The 27,085-nt window shown below is 51.5% G+C and overlaps 11 protein-coding genes across 11 annotated transcripts; 4 read left to right on the forward strand and 7 right to left on the reverse strand.

Moving 5' to 3' along the window:
- Positions 1-1,369: 1,369 nt before the first annotated feature.
- Positions 1,370-1,828, reverse strand: PHYSODRAFT_415793 (hypothetical protein; the record flags this gene model as incomplete). Its single annotated transcript, XM_009532921.1, has 1 exon — positions 1,370-1,828. A coding segment is annotated over one exon (459 nt), but the record flags the coding sequence as incomplete, so codon positions are not given.
- A 2,251-nt stretch (positions 1,829-4,079) lies between these two features.
- On the forward strand, positions 4,080-5,836 carry PHYSODRAFT_303190 (hypothetical protein; the record flags this gene model as incomplete). Its single annotated transcript, XM_009532922.1, has 7 exons — positions 4,080-4,133; positions 4,244-4,393; positions 4,463-4,700; positions 4,754-5,175; positions 5,451-5,559; positions 5,617-5,717; positions 5,738-5,836. The coding sequence occupies 7 exons, from the start codon at positions 4,080-4,082 to the stop codon at positions 5,834-5,836; spliced, it is 1,173 nt and encodes a 390-aa protein (XP_009531217.1).
- A 1,391-nt stretch (positions 5,837-7,227) lies between these two features.
- On the reverse strand, positions 7,228-7,422 carry PHYSODRAFT_415622 (hypothetical protein; the record flags this gene model as incomplete). The annotated part of the gene is made up of 1 exon (XM_009532923.1): positions 7,228-7,422. A coding segment is annotated over one exon (195 nt), but the record flags the coding sequence as incomplete, so codon positions are not given.
- Positions 7,423-8,090: 668 nt separating this feature from the next.
- Positions 8,091-8,255, reverse strand: PHYSODRAFT_416303 (hypothetical protein; the record flags this gene model as incomplete). The annotated part of the gene is made up of 1 exon (XM_009532924.1): positions 8,091-8,255. A coding segment is annotated over one exon (165 nt), but the record flags the coding sequence as incomplete, so codon positions are not given.
- A 7,419-nt stretch (positions 8,256-15,674) lies between these two features.
- Positions 15,675-16,217, reverse strand: PHYSODRAFT_303191 (hypothetical protein; the record flags this gene model as incomplete). Its single annotated transcript, XM_009532925.1, has 1 exon — positions 15,675-16,217. One exon carries the CDS (start codon positions 16,215-16,217, stop codon positions 15,675-15,677), a length of 543 nt encoding a protein of 180 aa, XP_009531220.1.
- Positions 16,218-17,706: 1,489 nt separating this feature from the next.
- Positions 17,707-19,283, forward strand: PHYSODRAFT_335521 (hypothetical protein; the record flags this gene model as incomplete). The annotated part of the gene is made up of 4 exons (XM_009532926.1): positions 17,707-18,032; positions 18,107-18,196; positions 18,266-18,518; positions 18,567-19,283. The coding sequence occupies 4 exons, from the start codon at positions 17,707-17,709 to the stop codon at positions 19,281-19,283; spliced, it is 1,386 nt and encodes a 461-aa protein (XP_009531221.1).
- A 391-nt stretch (positions 19,284-19,674) lies between these two features.
- PHYSODRAFT_511303 (hypothetical protein) lies at positions 19,675-21,932 on the reverse strand (the record flags this gene model as incomplete). The annotated part of the gene is made up of 4 exons (XM_009532927.1): positions 19,675-20,707; positions 20,791-21,061; positions 21,118-21,164; positions 21,232-21,932. 4 exons carry the CDS (start codon positions 21,930-21,932, stop codon positions 19,675-19,677), a joined length of 2,052 nt encoding a protein of 683 aa, XP_009531222.1.
- Positions 21,933-22,314: 382 nt separating this feature from the next.
- Positions 22,315-22,839, reverse strand: PHYSODRAFT_562305 (hypothetical protein; the record flags this gene model as incomplete). Its single annotated transcript, XM_009532928.1, has 1 exon — positions 22,315-22,839. The coding sequence occupies one exon, from the start codon at positions 22,837-22,839 to the stop codon at positions 22,315-22,317; it is 525 nt and encodes a 174-aa protein (XP_009531223.1).
- A 367-nt stretch (positions 22,840-23,206) lies between these two features.
- PHYSODRAFT_562308 (hypothetical protein) lies at positions 23,207-23,780 on the reverse strand (the record flags this gene model as incomplete). The annotated part of the gene is made up of 1 exon (XM_009532929.1): positions 23,207-23,780. Exon 1 carries the CDS (start codon positions 23,732-23,734, stop codon positions 23,207-23,209), a length of 528 nt encoding a protein of 175 aa, XP_009531224.1. The 5' UTR covers positions 23,735-23,780.
- Positions 23,781-24,006: 226 nt separating this feature from the next.
- On the forward strand, positions 24,007-25,034 carry PHYSODRAFT_361281 (hypothetical protein; the record flags this gene model as incomplete). The annotated part of the gene is made up of 1 exon (XM_009532930.1): positions 24,007-25,034. The coding sequence occupies exon 1, from the start codon at positions 24,039-24,041 to the stop codon at positions 25,032-25,034; it is 996 nt and encodes a 331-aa protein (XP_009531225.1). The 5' UTR covers positions 24,007-24,038.
- A 504-nt stretch (positions 25,035-25,538) lies between these two features.
- On the forward strand, positions 25,539-26,960 carry PHYSODRAFT_513317 (hypothetical protein; the record flags this gene model as incomplete). Its single annotated transcript, XM_009532931.1, has 2 exons — positions 25,539-25,829; positions 25,947-26,960. The coding sequence occupies 2 exons, from the start codon at positions 25,539-25,541 to the stop codon at positions 26,958-26,960; spliced, it is 1,305 nt and encodes a 434-aa protein (XP_009531226.1).
- Positions 26,961-27,085: the final 125 nt, after the last annotated feature.

Genomic DNA, 27,085 nt, shown 5'->3' on the forward strand with positions numbered 1-27,085 from the left:
GTAACCCTCATCTGATGGTAACCTTGCGCGAGATCCAAGACTGAGAAGATGATGCATCCATACATCTTGTCAAATGTCTCGTCAATTCTCGGGAGTGGAATTCTGGCGATGATCGTCTGCGAGTTGAGCCAACGATAATCAATCACCCAACGAATCGGTAACGTGGCATTTCCCGATCGTAGCCACTCAGCTCGAGAGAGTTGTTTCCCTGATTTCGGGTCCGTCTTCGGGATACCAAAGATGTTGGAGACCCAGGGTGAATCGGATAGTTCGATCCAACCTTTCTTCAACTTTTCCTCGACAAACAGATCAAGGGCTTATTGTTCTGTCTTCGAGAGCCGGAAAGGTGCGCGTGTGCTTGGCATAGCATCTGACTTCATGTTGAGCTCGAATTCCACGCGTCGATGAGGAGGCAATCCATCGGGTAAAGCGTCTGGAAAGACGTCAGCAAACTCATTCAGGAGAGGCACAATTTCTTGTGGTTCCTCCGTGACGGATTGAGCTGGAGTAACCTTAACGCGGTAAATCTCCTCATAGTCATGGCGCTTGGCTTTGGCTTTGAACTCAGCACCAGAGACTTCAACTTTGCGCAACAATGGTTTCAATCCTTGCGGTTTGAACTGCAGATGATGAGTACGCCAATCGATAATCGGCTGATACTTGGTAAACCAGGGTTTTCCGAGAATGACATCGTGCTCAGGACTCATAGTCCACTCCAGGACCTCTAAGTCTCTGAATCTATAGCCATCCATCTCAATCGTGACCTTGCCCTTGTGAACAGCACGTTTCTTCGTTGTGCTTCCGTCAAACAAGGTGACTTGAGAGATCAATGTGTCTGGAATAGTGTCCACCAATCCAGGACGAATGACATTGCATGTGGCTCCCGTGTCTAACATAATGGTGACACGTTTGCCTTTACACAGACCTGGTTTCCGAATCAACTCATTCGGAGCTGGTAGTGACTAGCGTTGAGATCATTTATCTCAACAACTTCAACAGATTCTGGTTTCTCTGTGGCCAAAGTGTGAACGGCGAACTGACCACGCTTGGTGTCAGCCTGATAGCTGTTGTTCGATCCATGCTTCTGTCGATTTTGAAGCTTGAAGCACTGTTCAATCGTGTGACTAGGCTTCTTACAATACCGGCACTTCTTCTGGTTGCCACTGCTGCGATTGTTGTTCTGAACAGGGCGACGATAATTGTCACGGCGTGGACTATGCACATGACCGGTGTCGATTTCCATAGGCTCAGGCTCATTGTCAGCAGGACGCTGTGGAGCCGTGTTGGCACGAGTGAATGATGAGGAGTTGGAACGTCCAAAAGTCCTTGGAGGTGTCCAACGACTCTTGTGAAACGGACCAGCACGAAAGTGCGATCTGTCATAATCGAGTGCAACTAAGAGAGCCTCAGATACCGTCGTGCAACGACGATACTGAACTTCTTCTTTCGTGGGGCTAACAAGACCTCGAATGAAGTACGTGATCTTGTCAAGCTCACTCATGTCCTTGACTTGCATGATAGCAACGCGGAATCGAGAGATGTAGTCCTCTAAGCTAGAACAACGTTTTTGCTTGAGACTGTACAATCGATCTCGAAGGCGCTCCTGAAGGTCCGGAGGAACGAATTCCTTCGTGAGCTTCTGGATCAAGTCTTGGACGTCACTGATGGAATCCCTGCAAAGCATGTACCATGCAGCAGCATTTCCCCTGAAATTGGCGGTCATCATGCCAATGATGCGCTTACTCTGATTCTCATCTTGCCAATCAATGTTCTTCGCCTCAAAGTAGTGAACAACTTGGTCGAAATACAACTCAACCGAGTTGCCCATGTTTCCATAGAAACAAGGTAGGCTTATGCCCTCAACCATGACTTCCTTGGGTTGCGAAGTCAAAACGTCGATTAGTGCTTGTTGCTTCTGCACCATTTCGACCACAGACTGAGTCAGACGGTCAGCAGACCATCCACCAGGATTCAACGAAGTCATGATAGTGTAACTTGAGCGAAAAGCTGATTAAAGTTACGCTACGAATGCAAGCTACTAGCTACTAGAACTAGAGCTACGACGACACTGTCAACAACTACTCGAAACGCGCGCGCTTGATGCTGATGATGCGATCAACGAAGGCACGAACTTCGGTGTCGATACGGTTGACACAGATGTTCAGGTTGTCGGCGGTCTCGTAGAGAAACAGTCCAAACTCAGTCTCGATGACACGGTCGAGGTGAGTCTCGAAAAACGGAAAGAACACTTCACGGAGGTGATCCGTCAAGCAAGTAACCTCGTACTGCAAACGGGTAGCAGCACGGATGGTGAAAGCGCGTTGAACGGCCTGTTCGATGGTGAGAATGCGACGATGTTGGTGATCTTCTTCCCACTCACGAGCAGTACGCTTAGACATAGACAGGAAAAACACCCGAAGCTTACGCCAAAGCTTACCAGATACTTGAAAATTACGCGAAAAAATCAGGAAACGGCTGAAAATTACGCGGATTCTCCAATTCGGAATTAAACGGGTGATGGGGTGTAGGGTAACTACTGATTGGCTCAGCCAATTGTAATTGCACTAAAACAATGCGAAAAAGTCGAAAAACTTCACATATTAACACCTAAACAACGCTACTTAGCGCTAATTCAAGCGTTGACGCTTGGACTTGGAAATGGCTGTTTTCTGGCTGAAACCCTGAATAAGTAGCTCTTCCTCTTGAGCTCCTTCAAGTGCTCTTTGACGCGAGCTCTCCTTAAGTTCACGGTCGAACACAGTAGTGAGCGTGTTATGGATACGCACTACTTGTAAACTTAGGATGTGGCAAGCTTCTCGATAAAGTATACGCTCGGACTCTGAGCGAAAACTCCCCTCCTGAGCCTGCAGGTGGTGAGTCAAGGTTGCAAGGCGGTTTACTGCAAGTAACCCCTGTAAACGAAGTCGATCTACTGCTTGTAGATTTGGTTTTGGGTTTGGTTTACCTTTTTGGTTGTTCACCTTGGTCATTCAAGGCCAAGTGAAACAAAGGTTTCCGCAATATACTAGGCTTACGTGCGTGAAGGTGTCTAGTGAAGCGAAAAGCGTTAAACTAGTACAATCCTTCGAATAACTAACCGTTAGCGAAAAGCGTAAGGCTAGTTTAGCAAAAATCGACTAGCGAAAAGCGTTAATGTCGACTATGGAAGACTTTTACGGCTAGCGAAAAGCGTTAATGCCGCTAAGTCAGAGTGCACGTAGAGAAGCAGTTAAAGCGAAAAGCAATAACCCTAACCTGGAGGTTGTAGCAGTAGTCGAGCTGAAGCCGAAGTAGCGAGGCGAGTCGATTGGAGCTCTTCTGACCACTTGCCCGTCGAAAATTGACCGACTTGTGCTACCAGATGTGAGGCTTGAGCAGTAGGAGACGCAGAGGCCGCGAGGAAGTGTTGACCGCGATGCCGAAAGCGTTGAGGTGGTTGGATGCAAATTTGAAAGTGAGTTTATTTCGTTAAGGCCCAGTGGCCGGCCGTCTGGGCAGTGCCCAAGGCGGTGCTAGAGTAAATCAATCTGATTGGTCAATCCACTTCAAGTTGAAGTGAATTGACGTGCGTCATACAAACGTCAATGTAGTTGACAGAGGTAATGCACCATGTGCATGTTTCTTGCTTGTCATGAGTGAAGGTGCCTAAACTAGACTAATGCTTACGCCCTAGCCTTGCACTTGAACAGGGAGGGCCGACGACGTGCTCGTCACGTCTCGATCCTTACAGCAGTGGCCTTGATTGGGAGCTGAGTGCGTGCGGATTGATACAAAGGTAAGTATAACAAAGTCGGAAGCGAGGTACCCATTCCTTGCCCACATTGAGAAGTCGGACGCGAGGTACCCATTCCTTGCCCGCATTGAGAAGTCGGACGTGAGGTACCCATTCCTTGCCCGCACTGATTGATTGTTGAGGAGGTGGACAGGTTGAGAAGTTGAGAGAACAGTGGAGGAGGCTGATCAAAGAAGTTGACGTGGCTGAGTGAGTGAATTCAAAGTTGCTTTGGAGCGATGGACACGATGATACGCCAGCAAAGAGAAAGCAGCGGATAGAGATTCAAGACGACGCTGGAGGCAGCATGCTGCTGAAACAGTCAATGAACGACCCCAAGAAGATGCGAGTGCAGATGGTGGTGAGCCTCGACATGTTGATGCTGAAGAAGTGCTCGGTGAACCTGATCGAAGGCGTGAAGCTGCCAGTGACAGGTTTGATGATTGGTGGGAGTCTCTGACATCGCAACAGCAGAAAACAGCGGTGCTGGAACGACTTTCGGTGACGGAGCGTGAAGTCCCTCTAATCCAGCGAACGGAGTGCAAACAACTCTCTGTTGAGCCGTTCATGGGTGATGATTCTATAGCAGTGGAGGAGTGGTTGGAGACTGTGACACTGGAGGTGGAGAGACAGCGTGTTTTGATCGGTTAACAATGGACATCGCGTGACCTTTACTATGGTGTTTCGAAGTTATTCAAGGGTCCCGTTGCACGGTGGTTTGTACAGGCTCACTCCAAAACCCAAGAACAAGATCGTAATTTCGAGCACCTGATGACGCAGTTAACGCGGATGTACGGCAGCCATGAGAGTATCATTAGATACAATTGGAGATGGCGAAGCGGGTGCAGCAGCCAGGAGAACGTTTGCGGGACTTTGCTGACAGACTGCGTGAGATTGGAGTCGCTCACCCAGACATCCCGGAAGGCTGGTATGTCGAAACGTTCATCCGGGGCATCAACAACACGGACTGGGCGATGGTAGTGCGCATCCAGAAACCAACGGCACTGAGTGATGCTGTCCAGTTTGCAGTAGAGAACTTTGGAGACTACGGCGAAGGATATCAAGTGAAGCAGTGGCAGAAAGCAGCAGCACTTTACCGCGGAAGACAGCATTGTAATGGTTTGGCAGTTGGTGAGGCGAGAAAGGAATTTCCTGGTCGCAATCCAGTGAAAATACAACATCAAGACGACGATCGACCGCCCCGCTACGACACCAGAGGAAGACGTCTTGCAGATCAGCGCAACGAATCATTCTCGCCATCCGCACTACACGCGATTGCAGTGGCGGTACGAGTTGATGAAGCAGCAGTGCCGACGACATCACGCAGCGCTATTCGCAACTCGAACGAAGCCGATCGTATCGAAGGTGCACGGCGTAGCGGTGACGCTTGTGAAGTGATCCAGGTGCGAGCAGCACACAACCCACGCAAACGGACAAGGCGCAGAAATCACAGCGACCGAATGGCAGATCCGAAATGTTAAGGCAAGGAAGGCATGCAGCTTGTGTGGACAGCATGGGCATTGGCATTTGGAGTGTCCAGATCGAAAACCTGCGGCAAGCTAAAGCGTTGGTGAAACCTGCCAAATCGAGGACGATTTGAGAACTGAGGCTGGAGAGTAAGCAGTGGTGTTTTACGAGGACAACCAAGGACAATATGCAGTGACGTGACAAGGTACAGGCGTTTACAGCGGAAAACGAGGACCAGGATGCGGACAAGAAGCACTCGGTCGACAAGCAGTACAAGGACGGCAAGAACAGCAAGTACATCATGGACGCCATGGGGATGAGTGAGCCGAGCGAAGACAGAAGGATCTGGTGAGCAGTCGCCGGTGATTCAACGACAGATGGCATGGTTGCGAGCTACAACGAGATGGATACGGCGAGTGCGGGTGACACGACCAACGGCATGAACCCAACGGACGGCAGTGAGAGGTCGGAGAGCAGCGTGAGCTTGCTCACTTGCAGATCGGCGCTGTGAAGCTCAAGCACGGAGTCGACACAGTGAAGTACAAGGGCGAGCAGATACGACTTAGCGGCGACAGCAGTGCTGTGGTGACGAAGTAGCCAAGACCGGCAGACACCGTAATCGCTAGTAATACAAAAGGAGTGCTCACGTGAGTGACGCACCGTCGCGAGGACGCAAGTTGAGTCCTCGGCGGCCAGCAGTGTTCGTGTTGACGACTCAGAGCTATACGACCGAGGCAAGTACTGCGCTGAATAAGCCTGTCGCTCACTGTTCTTCATCATTGAAGTGGCGCACCAAGGTTCTAATCCCTATATTTGGTTGGTCCGGGTTCTTCTTGGCGAAGTCGTCTGCGTAGCGAAGCCACGAAACAAACTGCGGGCTATCGAAGAGCTTGCCCTTTGCACCCAGTTTCTTGAAAACGTCATCGACGAGCAAGCTTTTTGCCTTCTCAACAACAGCAAGTGATGACCCCACTCTGTCTTCACTGTGTCTGTCCGTTGTATCGTTAGCTGTCATGAACTGCGCCGAGGTGTCAGCACTCTGATCACCAGAAGCCAAACGAGGAGCTGCTACTGGTGCTGCAGAGAGGGTGGAGAATATCGTGACGTTCGGGGATCCCAGGGCGACATCAACGCTTGATATGATAGCGACGGCAGCGAACACTATGAAGTAGGGAAGAAGCATGAGTGGAGTGCTCTTCAGCTCAACTTCTCGGGGTTGCGGCTCGAGAATTTACAGACTGTGAAGGATTTTCGCGTACATGTTGTGAGCGTTGAATTATCCATCATGGTGATGTGATGATGTGTGTGGAGAGATTACGATAGCCCTGAGGAAATTGTGCTAAATTTTTGTCAACATTTAACCCCTTCAACCCGACGGATTTTGAGGGTGAGCTAAGCTGTATATACAGCATAATTTTATCTAGAAGTTTGTATACTCGAGGGTTGCGGCGGGAAGGCGGAGAAAAAGGCGGTGACGCAGACACTACGTAAAGCTATTCTTACGCTGTATTGGATGTACTACCGTCGGTATATACAGCGCCATTAAGCTGTATAAGCATGCACTCGCACTACTCTTGCCCATGTTCAGTACAGAACACGAGGCTCAAACTCTAAAAGCTGCATCTATGCTGATATTTTTTTTAAATATGAGCGCAGACGATGCGAGAGGGGGCAATACTGAAATCAAGTAGCTCCAATTGATGTACGGATGCAATCAAATGAAGCGTACCTCTAACCTGCATACAAAACTCAAATGAAACAAATCAATACAGTAAATTTCAACAAGCAATCATTGAACACCAGCTTATCCCCCCCGGCTACACGCCGCTACAAATGAGCAATCAAAAACTACTTCTGGACGTGCGCAGCCTCACACGCCTCCCCTCGCTCACGCTTCCACTCTCTCACTCACTCGAATCGCCCGACGAAGCACGGCGGCGCTTCTTGGCTGGGGACTTGCGCAGCCGGATCTTGGTCTGCAGGTGGTCAGGAATGGCGGTGCCGTTCTTGTATGTGGTGTGCCAGATCTCCCAGCAGCTCATCAGGACACCGTCGGTGGTCTTCTTCGGCTTCATGCACAGGTACACTTGCTGAGGGTCGACGCAAGCCTCGCAGTAATACGTCGTGGTACCGCCTCGCTTCCCATCCGTACGCATCAAAGAACAGATCTTGCAGTTTCGCCGTACGCATCAAAGAACAGATCTTGCAGTTTCGCTGGAGGTGAAGCATCCGCGGAGCGTCTTGGTCGAAGTACTCTGGACGTCGATGGCACCAAGTGATACTCAGCTTCTTCTGTGTCGTCATCGTCGCTATCCAAGCTAGCACGACCTGTTGACACATGAAATGGATGATGAGCAGATGAAATGGATAATGAGCACAAACGTTGATACCAGATACAATACACAAACTTACCCCGCGGACGTTTCGCAGGTGTACTGCGCTGTCGTGGGGCTGGAGTTCCTTAGCTTGCTGCTGCCGACGCAAGAGTCGTCAAAGCAGGGCTTGCCGCATCGCTTGCAGCATCCGGAGGCGGAGTCGCCGTTTCGCCCGCAGCGTCCGGAAGCGAAGTCGCTGCTTGACCTGCTGTTTCGCGGAGAGGTGAGGCCTGTGGGACTGGCACACATGCACCATCAACCTGGCAGTCTTCTTCTGGAGCTGCAGCATCACCAGCGTTAACCCATTAGTTAGATAAGCGCCCACTATGATAACACAATCTTGTCAGCATACCTTTTGCAACGCATGCTGCACTCAGCGCTTGAGCGCCTTCCTTCGAATGGACTGTTAGCAGAATCAAACAGTGTGTTAGACTGATACGCCAGACAATAGTCAAAATAGATTACATACCACGGGCGTAGTGGGCGAGAACCGCGTTCTCGCCCAAGAAGTAGTCCTTGCCCTCCGTGCCAGCCGCGCTCCCGCCTGGTGGGATGAATTTCCACCGTGTCTCGATCGAGCTAGCGGGGGGCAGTTTGTGTGTCCACCCACTCGCTTTTAGCTCCCTCCAGATGGCCTTCCACGTCGTTGTCTCGCCACGCAGGATGCGGGCCGTGCGTCGCTTCTCGGGCTCCTGCCATTTGAGCTCTTGGCCGCTGATTTCGAAAGTGAGACTCAAAAAGAGGGAGGCGGCTGCTGGCCACTCAGCACGAAGCCTGCAAGAATTAATTGGTGGTGTAGCATTTGTGTATAGTACCCTGGTAATCAATATTCCAAAAACTTGAACATAGACGATGGTACCTTCCCGCATGCATCTATGCGAACAGTTTACAGAAACACTGATTTCACTTGACTTAGTCTTTGTATAGTCAGTGATAGAGGCAGGCTTACAAAGAGTTCCGAGCATACAAATTCCAAGTATAACAATTTCTTATGCTGTATTTATACAGCTTAGATTTGAAATTTATCCTATCTGGATGATTTGCTAACACATCTTATACAGCGCACCGGGTTGAAGGGGTTAACATAGGGCCAGATGCTGCTGGTCTTCTGTGCGTGAAACAGCAGGAGAGTACAGTACAGAAGTGCTGTAGTAGCATCAAACATCGGGTAACTACATGTATTACGCTGAAGTGAATTTGACGGACTGCGCTCAATGGAAGGATGTAGGACCCTCTACACCCCCTTGCGGGTGAAGTGTTAAAGGTCATTAGCGTTAACACCAGCACTCAGGTTGCTATTTGCGCGAGATTCTGCGGTGACTGTATTACCATAACGCACCAAGGCGGCCGTATTTTATCATAATACGGTAAGACGTCCGTGTTACCTGATCCTACGCATATTGCTACATCTCGGCACACGGCAGCCTGGACTGCCGCGGGGTACACTACACTACATGCGTCCGTCCATAGCGATTTGCAGCTTACTGTGACTCCGCTGCTCATTCAAAGTGCTCTATTTTACCGCCTTCAACGCAGCAAGGAGTCTGAGTCCACCTCTTCGGGAAGGCAACACGAACAGCTCTGAAGTAACGAATGAAGCACTTGTTCAACGCACTCCTCAAACTATGTAAGAACGCTCTTGAGCTACCAAAAAAATCAAGAGATGCAAATAATTGCAGTTAAGGTACAACGCCATATTGTGGTTTTTGAGGAAAGGTTAATATTTTTGCCCGAGCTCGTACATGTAGCCGGTCTCACACGTATCGACTAGATATGCTGCACGAATCGTCAGGAAGCGTCGCGTTGAAAATGATCCTACGACTATTTTCGCCCTAGTCAGTTGAAAGCACTCGACCTGAGCACCAAAGTTATTTATCCAGATGTGCCTCGTTGAGTTGGTCTCGTATGTAGCGCTGCTGCTGAGCGCGGCGCTGGGTGTACCGGTATGCAGCCGACATAACCGCGACAATTCAAAATTCAAAGTTATTTATCCACCAATTGACGTGTTCCCGTCTGTACTTTTTGCAGACTCCCCTGTAGAATGCCTGCAGTCCTCTGTACAGTATTCACATCTCAGTTTCTGTAGATCACACACACGGTTTCTGCAATCCCATGTCGTGGCGACAAAATCACTACAAGTCACGTTGCCTGGTCGTGCACCAGGGCGCAAGCGTTCTGGACGCGGTGTCTTGAGCTTTGGCTTGGGCGGGAGGTATCAACTGCGACGTTAGAAGAGTCCAAGGCGTATTTCGCTGGTAGGACGGCACCCACAACTGGCAAACGCCTTCAGGGCCGAGTCCAAGTGTGTTGCGACCAGTAGACGTCAGACCACATTGATATATTCCGTCGGATGTGGTGGGTACTATGCAGCATCGGCACAGTACTTTTGTGGCAGATTCGGAATGAAGTAGTGCACGAAGGCACAACCTGGGCCGGTCCCCAGCAACTCAAGTACATGTGGGCCAGCATAATTCGGCAACTTCGAGCGGTCAGTCGTCGGGAACGTCAACGAGCCGAAACAACAACGCAAGGATTGCAGCTTCAGATATGGATATGCCAGGACTGCTTAGTGAATATGAAGGTCGAAGCGGCTTCTGAACGCCCACCTCCTCCGACGCAACTGTGGCAACGCAAGCCGGAGCTTGAACACGGTTTCTGTAATCCAACCCGCTCCTCTGAATATATACATACGCTACATCCTCCTCACTCACTGCTTCTGTAGGGGATTGCCAAAGGAGGGCCCTCGATACAACCAGGGCATTTGGGTAAATAGATGACAGTAGGTAACGCCTCAAAATAGGCAACTAGAAAACCCAAAACCAGTGACCCACATTGACTTGAGTGGGTCATCTACAAATGACCTGATTCGTATGCTTAGGGTCAGCAGCGGTTAACTTATCACTTATAACTTGTAGCCCGAGAATTAAGCAGTATCGGGTAGTGCTTCCGCCTTAACCTGAATTCATCGTTGTTTCTACTGTTCACCTATTGATAATGGCCAAAATGCACCCTTGAGGCTCAGTATACTCGTCCGTTTTGGCGTTCTCAAAATAGCAAACAAAGCAGCACTACCTTCACTGCCTTCACTTCCAGAGTTGGCCCAAGAGTGCGTCCGCTGACGCCCCCCCCCCCCTCGAATCTCCATCCTTCCTCAGCTACTTCGGCCCTACTAAAGTCCATTTAAGCTATCGATTTGGTATTCGTTCAACGACATGCGTCCGCCGGGTTGGTATCAAACCACCTCCTATGCAGACGCAGACCCACGCGGTCTCCAGCGGCGTACCTCTTCTACGGGCCATGTAGTTGACCAAGCCACCTCCTATGCCGGCGCTGACCCACGCGATTCTGAGCAGGTGATCTCTTCTGCTGCATGAGTCGCTGATCTAGGTGAGGATAAGGCCCAGCTCCGTTTCCTATTGCTCAGTCGTCAGCCATTTTTTTTTTTCAGCCGCATTAGCGTTGGAACGTGACCCTACTGTTGATCTCGACCTGGAAGGGGTCGACTGGGAAGGTTATCTATCTCTCATCGATTCCGAAGAGATTGAATCCGTGGCGAACCACAGCGACATATCTGACGGCTACGTGAACGATGAAAATGACAATGGAATTGAAGAATTCGCAAGTCGTGACAGTTCGATTTGTTCAGACTTCGGGATATCAAGATCTGAAAGAGATTTATTGCTGTTTGAGTACGACTTCTCTGATTTCAGTTTGGATTATTATTCTGGCGATTCTGATAGCTCGGATATTGACTCTGATGACTCAGACAACTTGGAATGGGTACAGGAGACAATATTCACTCCTGTTTGCGAACATTACTTGGAAGAGGAAGAAAAATCGCCGTATCCAGTTCGGGAGGATAGTCTACGTTGTGTCGTGGACGTCGCAGGCGCAAACGTATGTACTGCTTGGAATCAAGTACAGCTCATCCTCCGAAACTCCACCAGAGGCTGTATTTGATAAGCATGACGAGGCGGATAAAGCGGTTCATGATTGGACTTTACGGCATGGATTTAACGTTTTTCGGCGCCGGGTACGGTATCTTATAGGGTCTACAACGATTATTTGGGCTCGGAACTACGAATGTGATCGCGCTCGTAAGCCTAAATGCACTCAGCATCTCACGGAAAGTGAACGGCAACGTGAAATGCGAGGTTCAAAACGCAGCCTGATGCGTCTAAAAATTTGTGCAGTCTCTAAATCCAACGTTCATGGTCCTTATTTGTTCACACAAGTCGAAAGAGTGCTGTTCACAATCATCCACCGGCGGAAGATATTGTGGTACACGCTGCGCATCGACGGCGGGCAGAAAATGGTCTTTCTGTAGCTCAAGCCACTAGTATGCAGGACTTCATAGAGGGCCAAACTGCAGCTGGCATACCCGTGGCGAAGATTCGAGCTTCTATATTGCACAACGATTCACGATCTCTCGTTCTCCCAAAGGACATCAGCAACGCCAACTAGAGGGCACGTCATGTAGCAATGTCAACGATGACCCCCATGGAAGCTCTGTTAGCGTTATTGGATGCTCACAATTTTATCTACCGCTACGAATTGGATCCAGTGTCTAACGAACAGTTGTATCTCTTGTGGGCACACCCGGCTACTCTGCGTCTTTACGTCAGTCATTGTGATGTATTGATAATGGATGGCACGTTCAAAACCAACAAGTACGATTTACCACATGTAAATGTCATATCTATGTCTGGTATGAACACAGTACTGCCTGTAGCGCAGTGCTTCCTCCCTGGTCAGAAGGAGGTAAATTTTAGCTGGTTTCTCAAGACGCTTCGTTCTATGCTTGAAGAGCTCGGTGTACCCCTACCTCACGTGATACTGACGGATCGCGAATTGGCATGTTTGAATGCTCTCGCCATTTTTTTATCCTCAGTTCCGACCATGATTTGCCGTTGGCACTTCAACAGGAATGTGCTAGCAAAAACCCGAAGTGTTTTGGGGCAGATTGCCGTTCTCATTCCTCTCCCTGGCCGGGATAAATACGAAAACACGTGGCAGACTCAAGCCTTCATGGGTTATTTCTACAAGACTGTGGAATCGGAAACCGAACAAGAATTTGAGTTTCGTCGAGACCATTTGCACTTACTCTCACCGGTGATTGCTTCGTACCTGGATGAACATTGGTGGAAACATAAAGCCAAACTCGTTCATTGCTGGACAAACCGCTACCGTCACTACGGCTATCGTGAACCTTCGGTAGTGGAAGGAACGCATGCGCGTCTTTAGAAGACTATTACCGTGGTGGGTTTCGTGTGCCAGTGCTGTGAGCGAACGTGCGGCTCGTGATGCTACGATACTGCCGTATCTACTTCAGCATGACAGATACACACAGGTGTCGCGTGTGATTACTGTTTGGGCTCTTCGTGCTACTCACAGTCTCTGGAAAGAGGCCATGGACATCATAAATGGAGCTAAACCGTATCGAGCTTGCTCTGGAATTTTTCGCACTGTTTATGGTCGGCCGTGTGTTCATGAACTCATCGCTATGCTTAAATCCAATGGATCTTCTAGGCTTCTACCGAGTCATTTTGACGCTCACTGGTGGATTTATCGCAATCGTATCCAGACTTGGTGACCAAGGATTCGGGAACCAGCCAGCTTAGGAAAATGCCGCCGCGTCGCGCGATCTCACAAGGTTAATTACGGCGCCTCAGGTACTGCACGTCATGCGTACATCTGGAATCAGAGCTGAGTCATGTTGTATCGGTAGGAAACCCCAGGGAGATCAAGATCCAAATAGCAGTGAAGTCGGATGTTGACGCAGTCGTAGGAAACACCGCAGTGAGCGAGATCACCTCTGCAAATGACCAAGTCTCCTTTGTTTAGCGATACAATCTTCTCAGTTTCCTTTCGTGGTCGGCGGTTATTCCATCCGTAAGTCGCGAGTCTGGTTCCATTCTGCAAAGCGATTAGAACAAACGCGGGCAGTTCTTCATCGTCAGCATCAACGGTTTCGCTGTTTAGAAAACCCCTATGGACTTGCTGCTGAGGGCCACCCGGGAAAGACTTCAGAAACACCCACGAGCCAGGACGAATGACCCAGTGTTCGTTGTATGCGGAGGCACAGCCATTCACAGCGGTCTCGAATGGCACCAACGGATTATCGGATTCTTCCCACTGCGGGACGTACGCCTGCAACCTGAACTCGTCTTGTTCGGCCCCCACGCTGAAAACAGTCGCCCACTGCTCGATGTCATTGGCCTTTAGTCGAATCGCTGCGGCCTGTGCTTCCGTAAACGCCTTCTTGATAACCTGGAACCCGTCTTCATAGCGATTTATGTTGTGCGTGTGGCGAGGTTGCTTGTTTTTATTAAATGAAGCACTCTATGAAATAGCGAGTCATGTGACCGGGTACGTCCTAACTCGCCAAAGATACTACCTCGCAATCTTATGCGAATTCCTAATATCTTAACACGCAATGGAACCTTATACCAATGATAGAAAGGCAGAATAAAACAGAATATGTGCGCGTTGGGGGTGCTCAGAACGGATATGAGCAGATAAGTCTTGCCTACGAGGATCACAAACGCTATTTCAAGGGCCCATTCCTCAGCAGTAGCTCCTGTGCGTAGTCGAAAGGGTCGTTGCCACGGCAGGACTCTACCCCACGGCTCGCGGCATGATAGTGTAGAGCCGGTCCACACCTCCGTTTCCGCTGTGTCCTCTACGGTCTTCTTCGAGGCCTGCTCCGCCGTCTCTTCCGCTGTCTACTCCGTGGTCTTCTCCGTGGTCTCCTCCGGGGTCTCCTCCATGGCCGCCTTCGCTGTCTTCTCCGCCGTTTACTACATGGTCTTCTCCGTAGTCTTCTCCGTGGCCGCCTCCGCTGTCTACTCCACGGTGTCCTCCAAGGTCCCCTCCGAAGCCCCCCCCCCCCCGAAGGCTCCTCCGAGGTCTCCTCTGTGGCTGCAACGAGTGCCATGGCAAATGTTCCCTGTGATAACTTGAGTTGCTGCTTTGGGCTTAATGAGCAGTGTCTGCAGCGTCTTCAGCTCTAGCGTGCCGTCGCCTGTGACCCTCTCGAGCTAATGCGGGTCACTGGTTTTGGGTTTTCTAGTTGCCCATTTCAAAGCGTTACCTACTGTCATCTATTTACCCAAATGCCCTGGTTGTAACGAGGGCCCTCCCGATGAGGGCCCTCCTTAGCGATCCCCCTTCTGTACTGGTGTATATCTTCCCGATGATTCCCATAAATCAGTGATTTTCACTGAGATTTGACAAAATGATTGTGACAGTTTGCCTGAATTCACTGACGCAGGTATAGTAGTATAGTACTGGCACGTCCATACCATTTTCAAGTCAAATTTGGAACTATAGTAATACTACAAATAGTACACGTAGGTAGCGTGTTACCTACAAAAATACTATATAAAATAGTAGTGCTTGGTGGTTATACTTGTTGCACTATACAACTTATCTGTAATTCTGCACTAATATTGAAGCAACTTTATTCGTTGGTCGTCTTGAGGATTCAACAAAATACAAGGGACTAAGCTTCTCCACTAGTGCGAGTGGAGACATTGGGGCTGGCTTACTTCAAACTGGGTGGTTCGAGTACAGAAAAATCCCGTTTTTCCTACTTGCAGACTCGGAGTATGCTAACTACAAGCACATTGTGACAACGTATGAGATAGCGGAGACCCAGAGAAGTGTGGTAATTAGCAAACTAAACCGGAAGCTCGCTGGAATGCGCTACTGTGTCGAGTGTGCATTTGGTGTTGCAAAGATGCGATGGCGGCTTCTATCGAAGCCTATCAAGATAGCGAGGACAAACCTGAAAGACGTACCCACGCTAGTAAGTTCAGTGTGCATTTTGCATAACTTCGTGATCGATGAGAAAGATGAGGTCTGAAACCCCGAGCTCGAGCAAAGGCACCGAGAGTTTTACTTCGAAAACTATCTAAGATTAACCAACGAGCAACGGTGCACAGAGAATCAAGTTGAAACAAGCGAAACTAGAGATGCAATTCAACACTGGTTGCAGTACAGAGATTCAGTGAGGTCGTCCTAGGTCCATGTTAAAACGAAGTGTTAATGCGAAGCTATTACTGACTAGAAAATAGTTCGCGGAGCAATGAGCGGGTCTTTTCGTTTTCTTCTTTCTGATGTTGCAGGTATATTTCATGATCCCGTTGCGCAATATCCTCCATGGACTTGATGGTCTTCTTCATCACATCGTGCATCCTCTCTGCAATATCTTCGGTCCGCGTCCGCTTCGTGCCACATGAACTTGGCTCGGATAGGGAACTTTCGGCGAGATGTTCACTCGCACCAATCGCTAAACCACCATCGATGGGCCTGATACTTGGATCGCCCTCGAAAATCTCCCCCAGTGCTTGATAACAATCCGCCGTGAGCGCGACACGGCCCCACTTTTTTAAAACCTCGGCTCGCTCAGCGGGCGGCATTTCAAACCACGCAGGCCGCCCTGCGCTCCCTACCAAAGTCCCGTTGTTGTGGTCAGAAATCAACGAGTAGCTCGACCTCAGTGAGGCCATTTTGTCGTCCACCGCCCGCGGTTGCCGCGGCCAGAAATCCGGATCCGTAACCGCGATACCGCCTTCAGGCTTAGGAGGCGCTTTTGCCATACTCGCTAAAAACGAGCTTGCATCTTCTACATGCTCTCCGAGCAGCTCTGCCTTTGTCAAAAGCAAGCGGGAGATGTATGCGTTGAATACAGTCGTAGCAACATGCTTGGCAGTGGACCCTTCTGGTAAATCATCAACAGAGGCGGCCTTCCACGCACCGATGAGCAGTAGAATCTCTTCTCTTCCCCACACCTTTCCCCGCGTATGACGCTTTGTGGCCGCGTTCTTTTTCTGTTTGGCACCTTCGATCCGGCCATCAGCTTGTATCCCGCTGCCGGAACTTGAGCAGCAGAGCCCGAGTCTTTGGCCGCGCTACAGACACCACCACTCTCTGTGCTGCAATCTCCTTCTTCGCTCTCCATGGACACCTGACAAACCTGCGAATGGTAACCAACGAGTTTCTTGCTAGCCTTTTTAGAAATTCGGAATATTTTTATATTAATGTGAAAATCGGAATAGTGTCAGTGTGAACGCTGATCCGGCTTAGAGCCGGAAAACTCTCCGGAATAGTGTCAGTGTGAACCCCCCCCCAAAGGGGGGGGAGTCACACTGATGGACTCCGGTTGGAGTCCAAGTCAAGCAATCTTTGCTTGGGGAAGCAAGCAATGCCGGAACCCGCGAAGGCGAATGGTGAAGACTGGAGTGTTTAACGTATCGACTGCATCGTGTTTTCATAGGTTTCGTTTTCATAGGATTATTCTGCGTTTGACATACACGGTATTAGAGTCAGCTCGTATGAAAGTCCTGCCACAAGACTTGGGAGGAGTCCTTCGTAACACCTCAAACCCCGAATGCCGTGAAAATGGGCGACATTCGGGCTTTCGGCTGTTTGTAGGACCTGCGCAAGTGCTCTCATCGGACTAGCAATTCTTGGTCCTAATTCACTACGAGGTATCTGCTCCGATAACCTAGCCCCATCTTAGTAGGTAGCTGTTTTACACGTCCGATTTGCCAAAACAACTGAAAAGCACAATACACGGGTAGATTATTTACCGGGTTGGATACAGGTCGGGCCTGAATTTCCGGTCAGGTTTTTCAATACAACTATAAAGACGTTTCCTGGCCACTTCCAGCTGCGACATCACGGGCGAGGGCGAGCAGCGCGAGACTCACCAAGTGCATTCACGCATTGCCAAGACCCGCCGATCAGGCGGGGGCGTGTCTGCGCGAGCGAGCGAACGCGAGCGCTGCAACCCGATATTTTTTTTCTAGACACAGCGCCTGACCGAGTCGAGGACTTCGACTATGGGGGTGGGGCAGGCCGCGCAGCGGCCCCCCCCCCCCGTGTCGAAGTCCGCAGACGAGAGCCAACGCGCTAGTGTCCTACCCAAGGTACGTTATCCCTCCTGAAATGCCCGACCAAAAGGCCAGGTCTGACCCGTATCCGTACCGATAAATAGATAACCTGTACGCGTACATGCTTCACAGTTTGTAAATTCTCGAGCCGAAACCTAGCTACCACTAACGTGAGCTGAAGAGCACTCCAGCCATGTTTCTTCGCTTCTTCATAGTGCTCGCTGCCGATGCCATCATTTCAAGCGTCAATACCGCTCTGGGGTCTCCGAACGCTACAGTACTCTCCACCCTCTCCCCAGCAGCAGCACCTCGTTTGACTTCTGGTAGTCGGCAGAACGACGACACCTCGTCGCAGTTCATGACAGCCAACGATACAACGGACGTACACACCGAAGAGAGATTGGGGCCATCAGCTTCTCTTGTTCAGAAGGCAAAGAGCTTGCTCGTCGACGACGTTTTCCAGAAACTGAGTGTTTTTCCTGCGAAGGACAGACTCTTCGAAAGCCCGCAGCTTGTTTGGTGGGTCCGTTACGCAGATGAGTTCAGCAAAAAGAACCCGGACCACCCCAGTCAACTGATGCCGACCTTGTGAGGCACTACACTGACGAAGGGCTGCTGGACATGATCGAAACGGCGATGAAGAATCCAAGTACTGCGACAATCGCCAAGAAACTGCAGACGGAGTGCGTGAAATGGGCGCTCCCAAGTCGGCTTCCCCCAGGGAGCACGTTCTAAAGCCTGGTGATGAACAGGGCTGCGATGAAGGACAAGTATCGAACGGTGTGGACTTCGAACAATGCTTTTGCTGAGCAGAAAATAAGCAAGGCGACGGACAACCTTCTCACCAGCGGTCATTTCCAACTCTGGAGAAAGTACCTCGACCGATTTAACCAGATGCACCCCAAACAGAAAACCACTGTCATCGACATCCTGCTGGGCTACTACACGGACGAAGCGCTGGCTCAAATGCTGAGCTTGGCGAAGAAGAACCCGAGTACGGAGAAGGTGGCGGCGAACTTGCAGCTCGCACTGCTCAACATGTGAATGCGTGAGCTGAAAGACCCGACAGAAGTCTCCAAGCTGCTGAACGCGGGTACGTCTGATGCGCTCTTGCAAACGTACGTCAGCAAGTACAACTGGGCGGTGAACAGCGCGGGGATAAACTCTTTCGACAAGCCGCAGCTAGAAACGTGGCTCGAGTACGTCGACTTCTTCAAGACGAAGCACCCTGGAACGCAAGAGTCGACGAACACGATCTTGACAGCACGCTATGGAGACGAAGCTCTGGCGAAGATGATTATTGAGTTAAAGGCGAAACCCGACACAGCGAAACTCGCAAAAGAAATGGAAACGGAGCTGATGAAAGGGTGGATGAGCAGTCAGACGTCACCCCATCTCCTGTTCGAGTTGCTGGATTTGAAAGGGGCAGGCGACGATCTCTTAGCGGATCCACTTTTTAGCATTTGGGTCTCCTACCAGACGCGTTTCGGCGGAAAGAACCCGCAGCAGAAGACATCTTTGTTTGAGGCATTGATGGAGGAATTCGACGATGATGCTCTCACCAAGATTATCATCGTCGGCAAGAGTTACTCGAAAACATCGCAAAGAGCCAAGGCACTAAAGAAGACCCAACTTTCGAAGTGGCTGGAAGAAAAACAAGCTCCGAACACTGTATACAAGTGGCTGAAGGTAAAGGGAACAGCGGCAAACAGTGTGGAAAGACTGAGTTACCTTAAGTACTGGAAGGACTACAAAGCGAAGCATGGATAGAGGAGACTAGGCTTATGAGTTCTGTAGTGTTTAACACAATGAAATACAGAAATTCGGAAAGCTTTTTATGCGTTGATGTAAATCTCCCAAAAGCCTGCTGTTCGACGCTCGGTGCTCTTAATATTCAACGCAGCCGAGTGATTTTTGTTGTTGTTTTTTTGCTGCAGAGGTGTATTCACTTAGTTAAAATAAACTTACGAATCCTAAATTACCTTGAAGTTGGGGTACTTGGGAAATGACCATTAACGCCGTGTGTACACTTCGGAGCTTTTTTTCAGCCACTTATTTTCTGCTAAAGGCTGACTCTTGGGAAAGCATGCAATTACATCGGCTGAAGTAAATGAGCGTAGGGAGGAGGGGTGTGTGAAACAAACAAAAATCGATAGGTATGCTACAAGTTAAACGCTTCCCTCTGCAGTGTCCGGAGCGCGTACGCAACTTTTAATGCTGGCGGCCGATCTCGTGGTTCTTGAGCCATACACTGCTTCGCCAGCTCCAGCACAATCGGTGGACAAGTATCGCTAAATGTTGGCCGAAGACTGCCGCTAGCCACCTTCTGCAAGATAGCCAAGTCGTCGAGTTGGTTACCATCGTTATCCGATGCATCATCGTACGGATGATCGTGCGTGTCGAATTCCGAGAGGAGTACACCAAACGCGAAAATATCCGCAGGCTGGCTGTAATCGCTTCTGCCCGATATCACTTCAGGTGCGAGCCACCGATGCATCCCAACCCCAGATCTGCAGTTTGGCAGGATCCGTGTGACCCCAATGTCGGTGAGCTTAGCTTGCATTTCCGCGGATATCAACACATTGCGTGACTTTAAATTTCGGAGCACCACCGGTGGGGTGAAGGTATGAAGGTACACGATCGCTTCGATCACGTCCACTGCAAGCTGCACCTTGGTCCGAGTCCAATAACGCGACAGCGAGGGTGCTGATAGATACGATCGCAGGTCGCCATTCTCGACGAATTCAAACAACGCTTGCATGTCGAACCCTGAGCTGGCTGCACCAATGAACTCGACGATGTTCGGGTGATCGAGCTTGGAAGCCAGCTTAATCTCCTCCAAGAATGTCTGCGTGTGCTCCGTGATATCGGCATCTTCACGGATGCGTTTCGAGGCGAGCAGCACTGATTCGCGGTACCTGACGAGCCAAACAACGCTGAAAGCTCCAGTTCCGATAAGTCGGAGATCCTGGATATCGTCGCAATTTACTTGAAGCGCTAGGAGCTCGCCGTCCTCCCCGAACGAGCGCTGTTTAGTCGATTTTCTTTGCAGCAATCCTCTCGAGCTCTTGGTCTTGTGTTGCCTCCAGTGGTAAGTGATGGTAGCAATGAGAGTACCGAGGACAATGAAGCCCACAGCGATTATGACCATGACCAGTGGTTTGGATTCGTCTGCGCTGCTGCTGGACCGGTCACTCTCCAGGCTTGTTGATCCTGATGAGTACGAAATTCTGGAAGTTGGGAGACTGCCGGATGATGCCAATGAAGCGACGAAGACGGATCCATGTCTGCGGTGGAGACGCAAAGGACGATTTTGTTGTCGCCAACAACCCTATGCTCTGATGAGCTGCAGTTCACAGGATCCTGGAAGTCGCTATCCTGCAAGTCCAAACTTGCGAGTGCTTGAAGGAAAGTAATCTGTGATTCTGTGAACGTTCGGCTCGACAGCGGGTTGTTCTGGATCGCGAGCTTAGTCAGATGCTGGAAAGTGAAGATAACTGCTGGGATCTCTGTCAGGTTGTTGCTGTTCAGATAGTCAACAAACAAGCCTCATCAGCGACGTACACACATAAAGAATATTCTCAAACTTACAGTTCCGTCAAACTGGGGAAATTGCCTTCGAATGTAGACACGTTGTTCTGGTACAGATCCCTACAAACAAACAGGTAAGACGTCAATTCTCCACTCAGGTACGAAAAAGCATCCACAGCGATCGTACAGCAGAGTGAGTTTCTCCCATGTAATAGAAGCGTTCACAGTGGAGATGTAGTTGTCGGCTAGGTGCAGAGTGGCCAAGTTCCCGAGGGACTCCAGTAGAGAAGGAAACTCCGACAGAAGTGTGTTCGAGAGCGACAGTGCATTGATCGAGCTCGGAACCATAGTGGGGATGTCGTAAATTCTGCTCGAAAGGTCCATGGACACCAGACCCACCGACGTCACTTGTGACTGATTGGTGAGCAAGTTGTCCGCGAGATATAGCTCGACGACTTTCCCTTTGGTGGTCTGCTGGTAGTTGTTGCCGCCCTGAACCCACACGGTAGTTGTCTGAGCTGATAGCGCGAGCTGGTCGACCGCGGTAACCACGTCGTTGTTTGCACTGGCGTAAATGGTGTCATTACCCCCATCTTGCGCATCGTACGGCACGAGGAAGATAAATTCTGTCGGGTTGGAGTTGTAGGCACCAAAAGCTTGAAAGCACGTGTACCCACACGCGTCGTCGAAGTCGCCAGTGCAAATGACATCTGAAGTAGAACTCGAGTTTGCGCACTCCGTCGCGTTGTAAACCAGACAAGGCTCGTACGCCCCGCAAGTATCGTTGCATGCTGTGGTCAAGGTGTTGGCTGCAGCGAAGCATTCTTGAGCGTCGATACTGCACAGAGTGGACGAAACAAGGGAAACGACCAGGAATTGAGTCGACATTGAGCAGCAAATTCGTATTGCAACTGCCCCAAGGGAGAAGGAAAATGAGTGACTAGTTGTGCACACACACTAGGCAATAAATATCCTGGTCACTTCGGAGGTCTTGGTACTGGTGGATCGATCAACGCATTCCGATGCAACTTCCTGGCCTGATAGTAGAATGGCTGTCTAGGTTCATGTACAACGCGGAACCCCCTCATTGCTTCGATGCTGTATAAGGAACATCCAACTCGTTCCGCCGACTTCCACTCGCACTGCAGTTTTATCTAAAGCTTTGCCAAACCAGCGTCAAAGTTGAGATTCGAGGAACATCAAGTTGTGTACATCCTCCGCTATTGTATTCCCATGGGGTGTCCTTCGCCTCTATCAATGAGACTGTGCTCTACTCCTTCCCGGTCTCAATCAGCGCTGGGGTCTGTGTCTGTGTCTTGGATCCAGCCGCCGAGATCTTCGTCACGGCGTAGTCGATGGCGAGGCCTACAGCGCCCCACTTGACGGGGCGGAACCAAGTGCGCACGCGACGCCAGCGACCCACCAGCGGGTACACCGAGTTGAGCGTCGTGCCGTACACTGCGAACGCCATCGGCGCGAGCTTGGCGTCACGCGCGACCTGGCTCGAGTTGTCATCCTTGCCGTCGTTCAGGTACGACGCGCCCCAGATCAGGAGCTCGGCGCCCGTGACACCGAGCACCAACGGGTAGACCATCGTCTTGGGGAGCTTCTCGGCCGTCTTCTTGGTCAGGTACGCGATGCCTTTGGCGCGCTTGTGCGAGCTCACGGCCTTGGCGAACTGCAGACCGCCGGCCATGACGGAGAAGCCCGCGTAGTTCTTCGAGTCGTGGTTCAGGAAGCGCCGCCAGCGGTGCTGGGCGTGCGCGGCGTGGTCGAAGGCCTTGGCTGCCGACATGATGGCGATCTTCTGCAATGCGCTCGAGCGAGTCAGCGGAATAGGTTGTTGAGCCCCGCTGTTTTCGCTGATATCCCCGATCTGACGAGTTTTGTGGGGCCCGCACGCACGATGGCACGCTGTGAATGATTTGCTCCTTTGCATCACAAATTAGGAATGGAAGCGCAAGTGGAGCCGCAAGCACATGAGGCGCTGGCGTTCTAAACGTCATGAGCTTTCGCTATATTTTTCACATAATGTACCGGTCAATTCAGCTATCTACACGTGGAGGATGGCGAGCTAGACGCTGCTCTTTGTTTGCTCCGTCTCGTCGAATCGAAATACCCGGATGATAATGGGTAAGCAAGCGGCCAGATCACGACGCGATTCAATACTCGCGCGCGCTGACGGCGAGCGGCTCGAGTTCCAAGTGAGTCGCGGCCTGGTAGTGGCGTAGCAGCGCCATCTCCTCCTCGTGCTCGCGCCGAGCCTCCTCGAACTTCATGCGGTGGTAGATGCCGAACACGTAGTCTGCGCTGTAGCCCAGCGCAGCGAGGGCCACCGCGCCCTTGGCCATTGCGCGCGGGCCTCGGTGCACGTTGAGCAGCGCGCCGCACACGGGGAAGGCCATGAGCACGTTGTCGCGCGAGAAGTCCTGGCGGTAGTGCGACACGGCGGCGATCGAGAGCTTCATGCCGGCCATGCCGACAGCGGCGGAGCACACGAGCAGCGGCACCTTGGGGCCTGTGCGGCGCGCAGCGAGCGCCAGTCGCTGAGCTGCAGGCAGCAGCTTGTCCTGCACGCCGCGGAACTCCTTGCCCACTTGGAACGCCGTGAACAGCGCCGAGCACGTCACGAAGGTGCTGAGGTCCTCCTCGGCGAAGCGCGCCCACCGCTGCTGCAGAGTTGGCTCCATGGCTTCAAGTCTGACGTACGCTGTAACGCAGAGGGAGCTTGTCTTTGCCGCGCCGCTGTTAAACGGGAAATGAATTGCACTCTGCGGCCATGGTCAAGCTCGGAGCCTGTGGTGGATGAAGCGCATCCCCCCCTATTTTTAACATTCATGTGTGCCACATCGATCTCTCATTTGGTACAATGTACCACTACCCGAACTTTAGTGTCTTTAGCCAAGCAAACGTACCCACATCCACATCCGCACCACCGATTTAACAGATACCATCATTCCTGGCGCAAGTCGCGCAGTGCCCTTCCTGCTCGCCATGGAGCCGCGTCCTCCCGCTTCTCCCGGCATCGCAGCGCTGCGCAATGCTCTCGAAGACAAGAGCCGTATGCCAGTAGGAGCCGACGCCGCCATCGACGCGTTCCTGGCCAAGACGCAGAAGCTGCAGCGCCGCGACGGCCGCTCGGGCGCATCGGGCTTCGAGCGCGAGTACATGGAGCTGTGCTGGAGCATCGACAAGGCGCCGGGCTACGAGGCGTCGCTCACGCTGCAGACCAAGGCCACCAAGCCCAAGAACCGGTACCGGGACGTGCTGCCTTACGAGGCCACGAGGGTCAAGCTGCAGAACGCTGCGAAGCCCGCGGACGACTACATCAACGCCAACTACATCGACGGAGGCTACATCGCCTGCTGCGCGCCGGTGCCCGCCGCCATCCGGGACTTCTGGCACATGGTGTGGCAGTGCGACGTGCACGTGGTGCTCATGCTCACCAACTTTGTGGAGCGGGAGAGACTCAAAGCCGACCTGTACTGGGACCCTCACGCCCAAGCGGTGGACTTTGACGGCGTCAAGGTGAAGCTGGTGGACGAGCAGCAGCCGGAGAATCTCGGCTTTAGTGTGAGGAAACTGCAGGTGTGGAAGGAAGGCACGGAGACCCGAGTGATTCAGCACATCCAGCTCACGACGTGGCCCGACCATGGAGTGCTGCGCGACTTCCGGGTCATTGCTCCGATGCTGGACGCTGTCAACAGCTATCGTAGTGAGGCGTCGAGGACGCACGGGGTGGACGCGAGGGTTGTCGTGCACTGCAGCGCCGGCATTGGACGCTCCGGCACGTTCATCGCCATCGATATCTTGTTGAAGCAGCTGTACCAGGTGCTGACCAGTAGAAGTGGTGACGCCAAGGAGAACGCCCGAGCGATGGAGCACGCGGTCGACATTTCTCGTGTGGTACACCGCCTGAGGTCGCAGCGGCCTGGTATGGTGCAAACCCCGGTGCGTTCTTGTCAATATGTGCTGCATATGAAAGGTTGAACTGACGAAGTGGTGTATATTGTGGCTATGCAGGAGCAATACGAAATGATTTACCAATATTTAGCAGCCGTGGTTAGCGACAACCAGCCATGGTGACGGAGACGGTCAGAATCGTTATAAACCGGTGCGAAGGTTATCCCGTTCGTATTCGAAGGCAATGTACAGTGTGCTGCGGCATCGCCTTAACCACGAATACCAAACCCATCCGTTTTTATTAGTACACGGGGCCATGATTCACAATTCGGTTCACGCTGTGGCAACAATTGCAGTCCGAGTTGCTGAACCGAAGCGACGTTTCGTGCACACACAGCAAGCTCTTTTTTTTTAATGATGTGTCTCTTGTCGACGACTCCAGGGGAGTTGTGCTGCCGTCGCAATGAAGCGAGGCGCCCGGATGTCACGATTATGGCGCACAGCTCGCAGGAGACGTTGGTGTCTCCGCAGGGGGAGTATCTTCCGTGCGTCTTGGAAGCGGCCGTGCCAGTCCCGGCCGCTGAGGGTTATATGGACGCTCTTCAACGGTGCTCGGCTCTTCTCCAATTAAACGTGGTGCAACGCATCCTGTCGGCAATTATCCTGGCTCCGCTCGTGACGGCCTTCCTGTGCATTTCGCCAGCCTTCGCAACGTCGACCGTCTGCAGCTTCGTGGCGAGCGCGTGCTCCTACGAGTATGCGTGTCTCTCAAATCGTATCCGGCTGAGAATTCTCACGCGACTTGAAGCTCTCGAGGGCATTCTGGATGAAGATGACGCTGATTCGCGCTGGAGCAACGAGATTCGCAATCGCAGCAGCTTCGTATCCAGTCATACGGCTGAGGAAGATGCCATGAGTGAAGGGAACTTCCTGTCATCATCACTCGTGAGTGAATGCAGCAACAGCATTGTTTCGTACGCAGGGTTGCGGCCGTCACAGACGGATCTTCGCTCGCGCCAAGAAGAGCAAGAGGAAGAAGATATCGCGCGTGTGGATGCTGAGTTGCGGGCTCAAGAACCTCGGCTACGATGCCATGCAGTGAGTCACCTGGCAGGCTGCTACTTTTACGGGAACGACAAGCTGGCTGCGGCGTGTCTCTCTGTGGTGGTTTGTGCTTTGTCATCGACCTTGTTTCTGCTGTCCGTCGAGCATGCTCAGACGCTTCAGACGACGGAATTCTACGAGTCTCGGTGGTACTATTCCATCGCCACAAGCTATGTTGCGGGCTTCTGTGCGTGCATGGCTCCGGACTGGTCGTATGCGCTCACGGTTCTTGTGCAATATGGCGTCTTCACTGTTCTCGCGATGTACTCGACGGGGTGTCCGCTCAACGATTTCAGCTGTGGAATCGGACTTGATCCCGAGGTGGCCCTCCTCGTTGGTATGTTGGTACTACTGTTATGCCGCTCCGCTGCCTGTCGAACCCGAGTCGAGGCGTTCCTCTCGTTCATGCTAGACGTGCTGGGTCTGTTCTACATCGCTGGCACCCTGTCCATCCTCGTGGCTTTTGTAGATGACGAGCGCCGCTTGCTGTATCGCGAGCTGCTTATTGCGTTGCTATACATCGTATGGGCCTCGGACACTGGCGCTTATGTTACCGGCAAAGCGCTGGAACTCGCAAACTATCCCTACTACAACCCGCTTGCAGCTCATTTGTCAAAGAACAAGGACTACGAGGGAACTGTTGGTGCCATAGTCTTCGGCGCCGGCGCCATGGTTGTGGTTTCTCAAGTGCTGGATCTACCTGGGTCATTCGCCTTAAAAACTGCGTTCACCGTGCTGGCTGTAGTTATTGGACGTCTTGGAGATCTGTTCGAAAGTCTATTAAAACGCGCGGCGGGGGTGAAGGACTCTGGAAAGCTGATTCCTGGTCATGGCGGCATGCTGGACCGCATCGATGCACTTATGTTTGCGACTCTAGTTTTCTCACGCTACTACGCCATGGAAACCTAGTTTTTTTCAACGCTTCATTAAAATAAATGCATGTCGAGCTAGTACATGTACAACTAAATCCTAGTTTGAATCATCAATTGTGCGCACGATTTCAGGCTCGTTGCGGATTATACTGATCGCCACTA

This window comes from Phytophthora sojae (assembly GCF_000149755.1).
Source record: "Phytophthora sojae unplaced genomic scaffold PHYSOscaffold_6, whole genome shotgun sequence".
Classification (NCBI taxonomy): domain Eukaryota; phylum Oomycota; class Peronosporomycetes; order Peronosporales; family Peronosporaceae; genus Phytophthora; species Phytophthora sojae.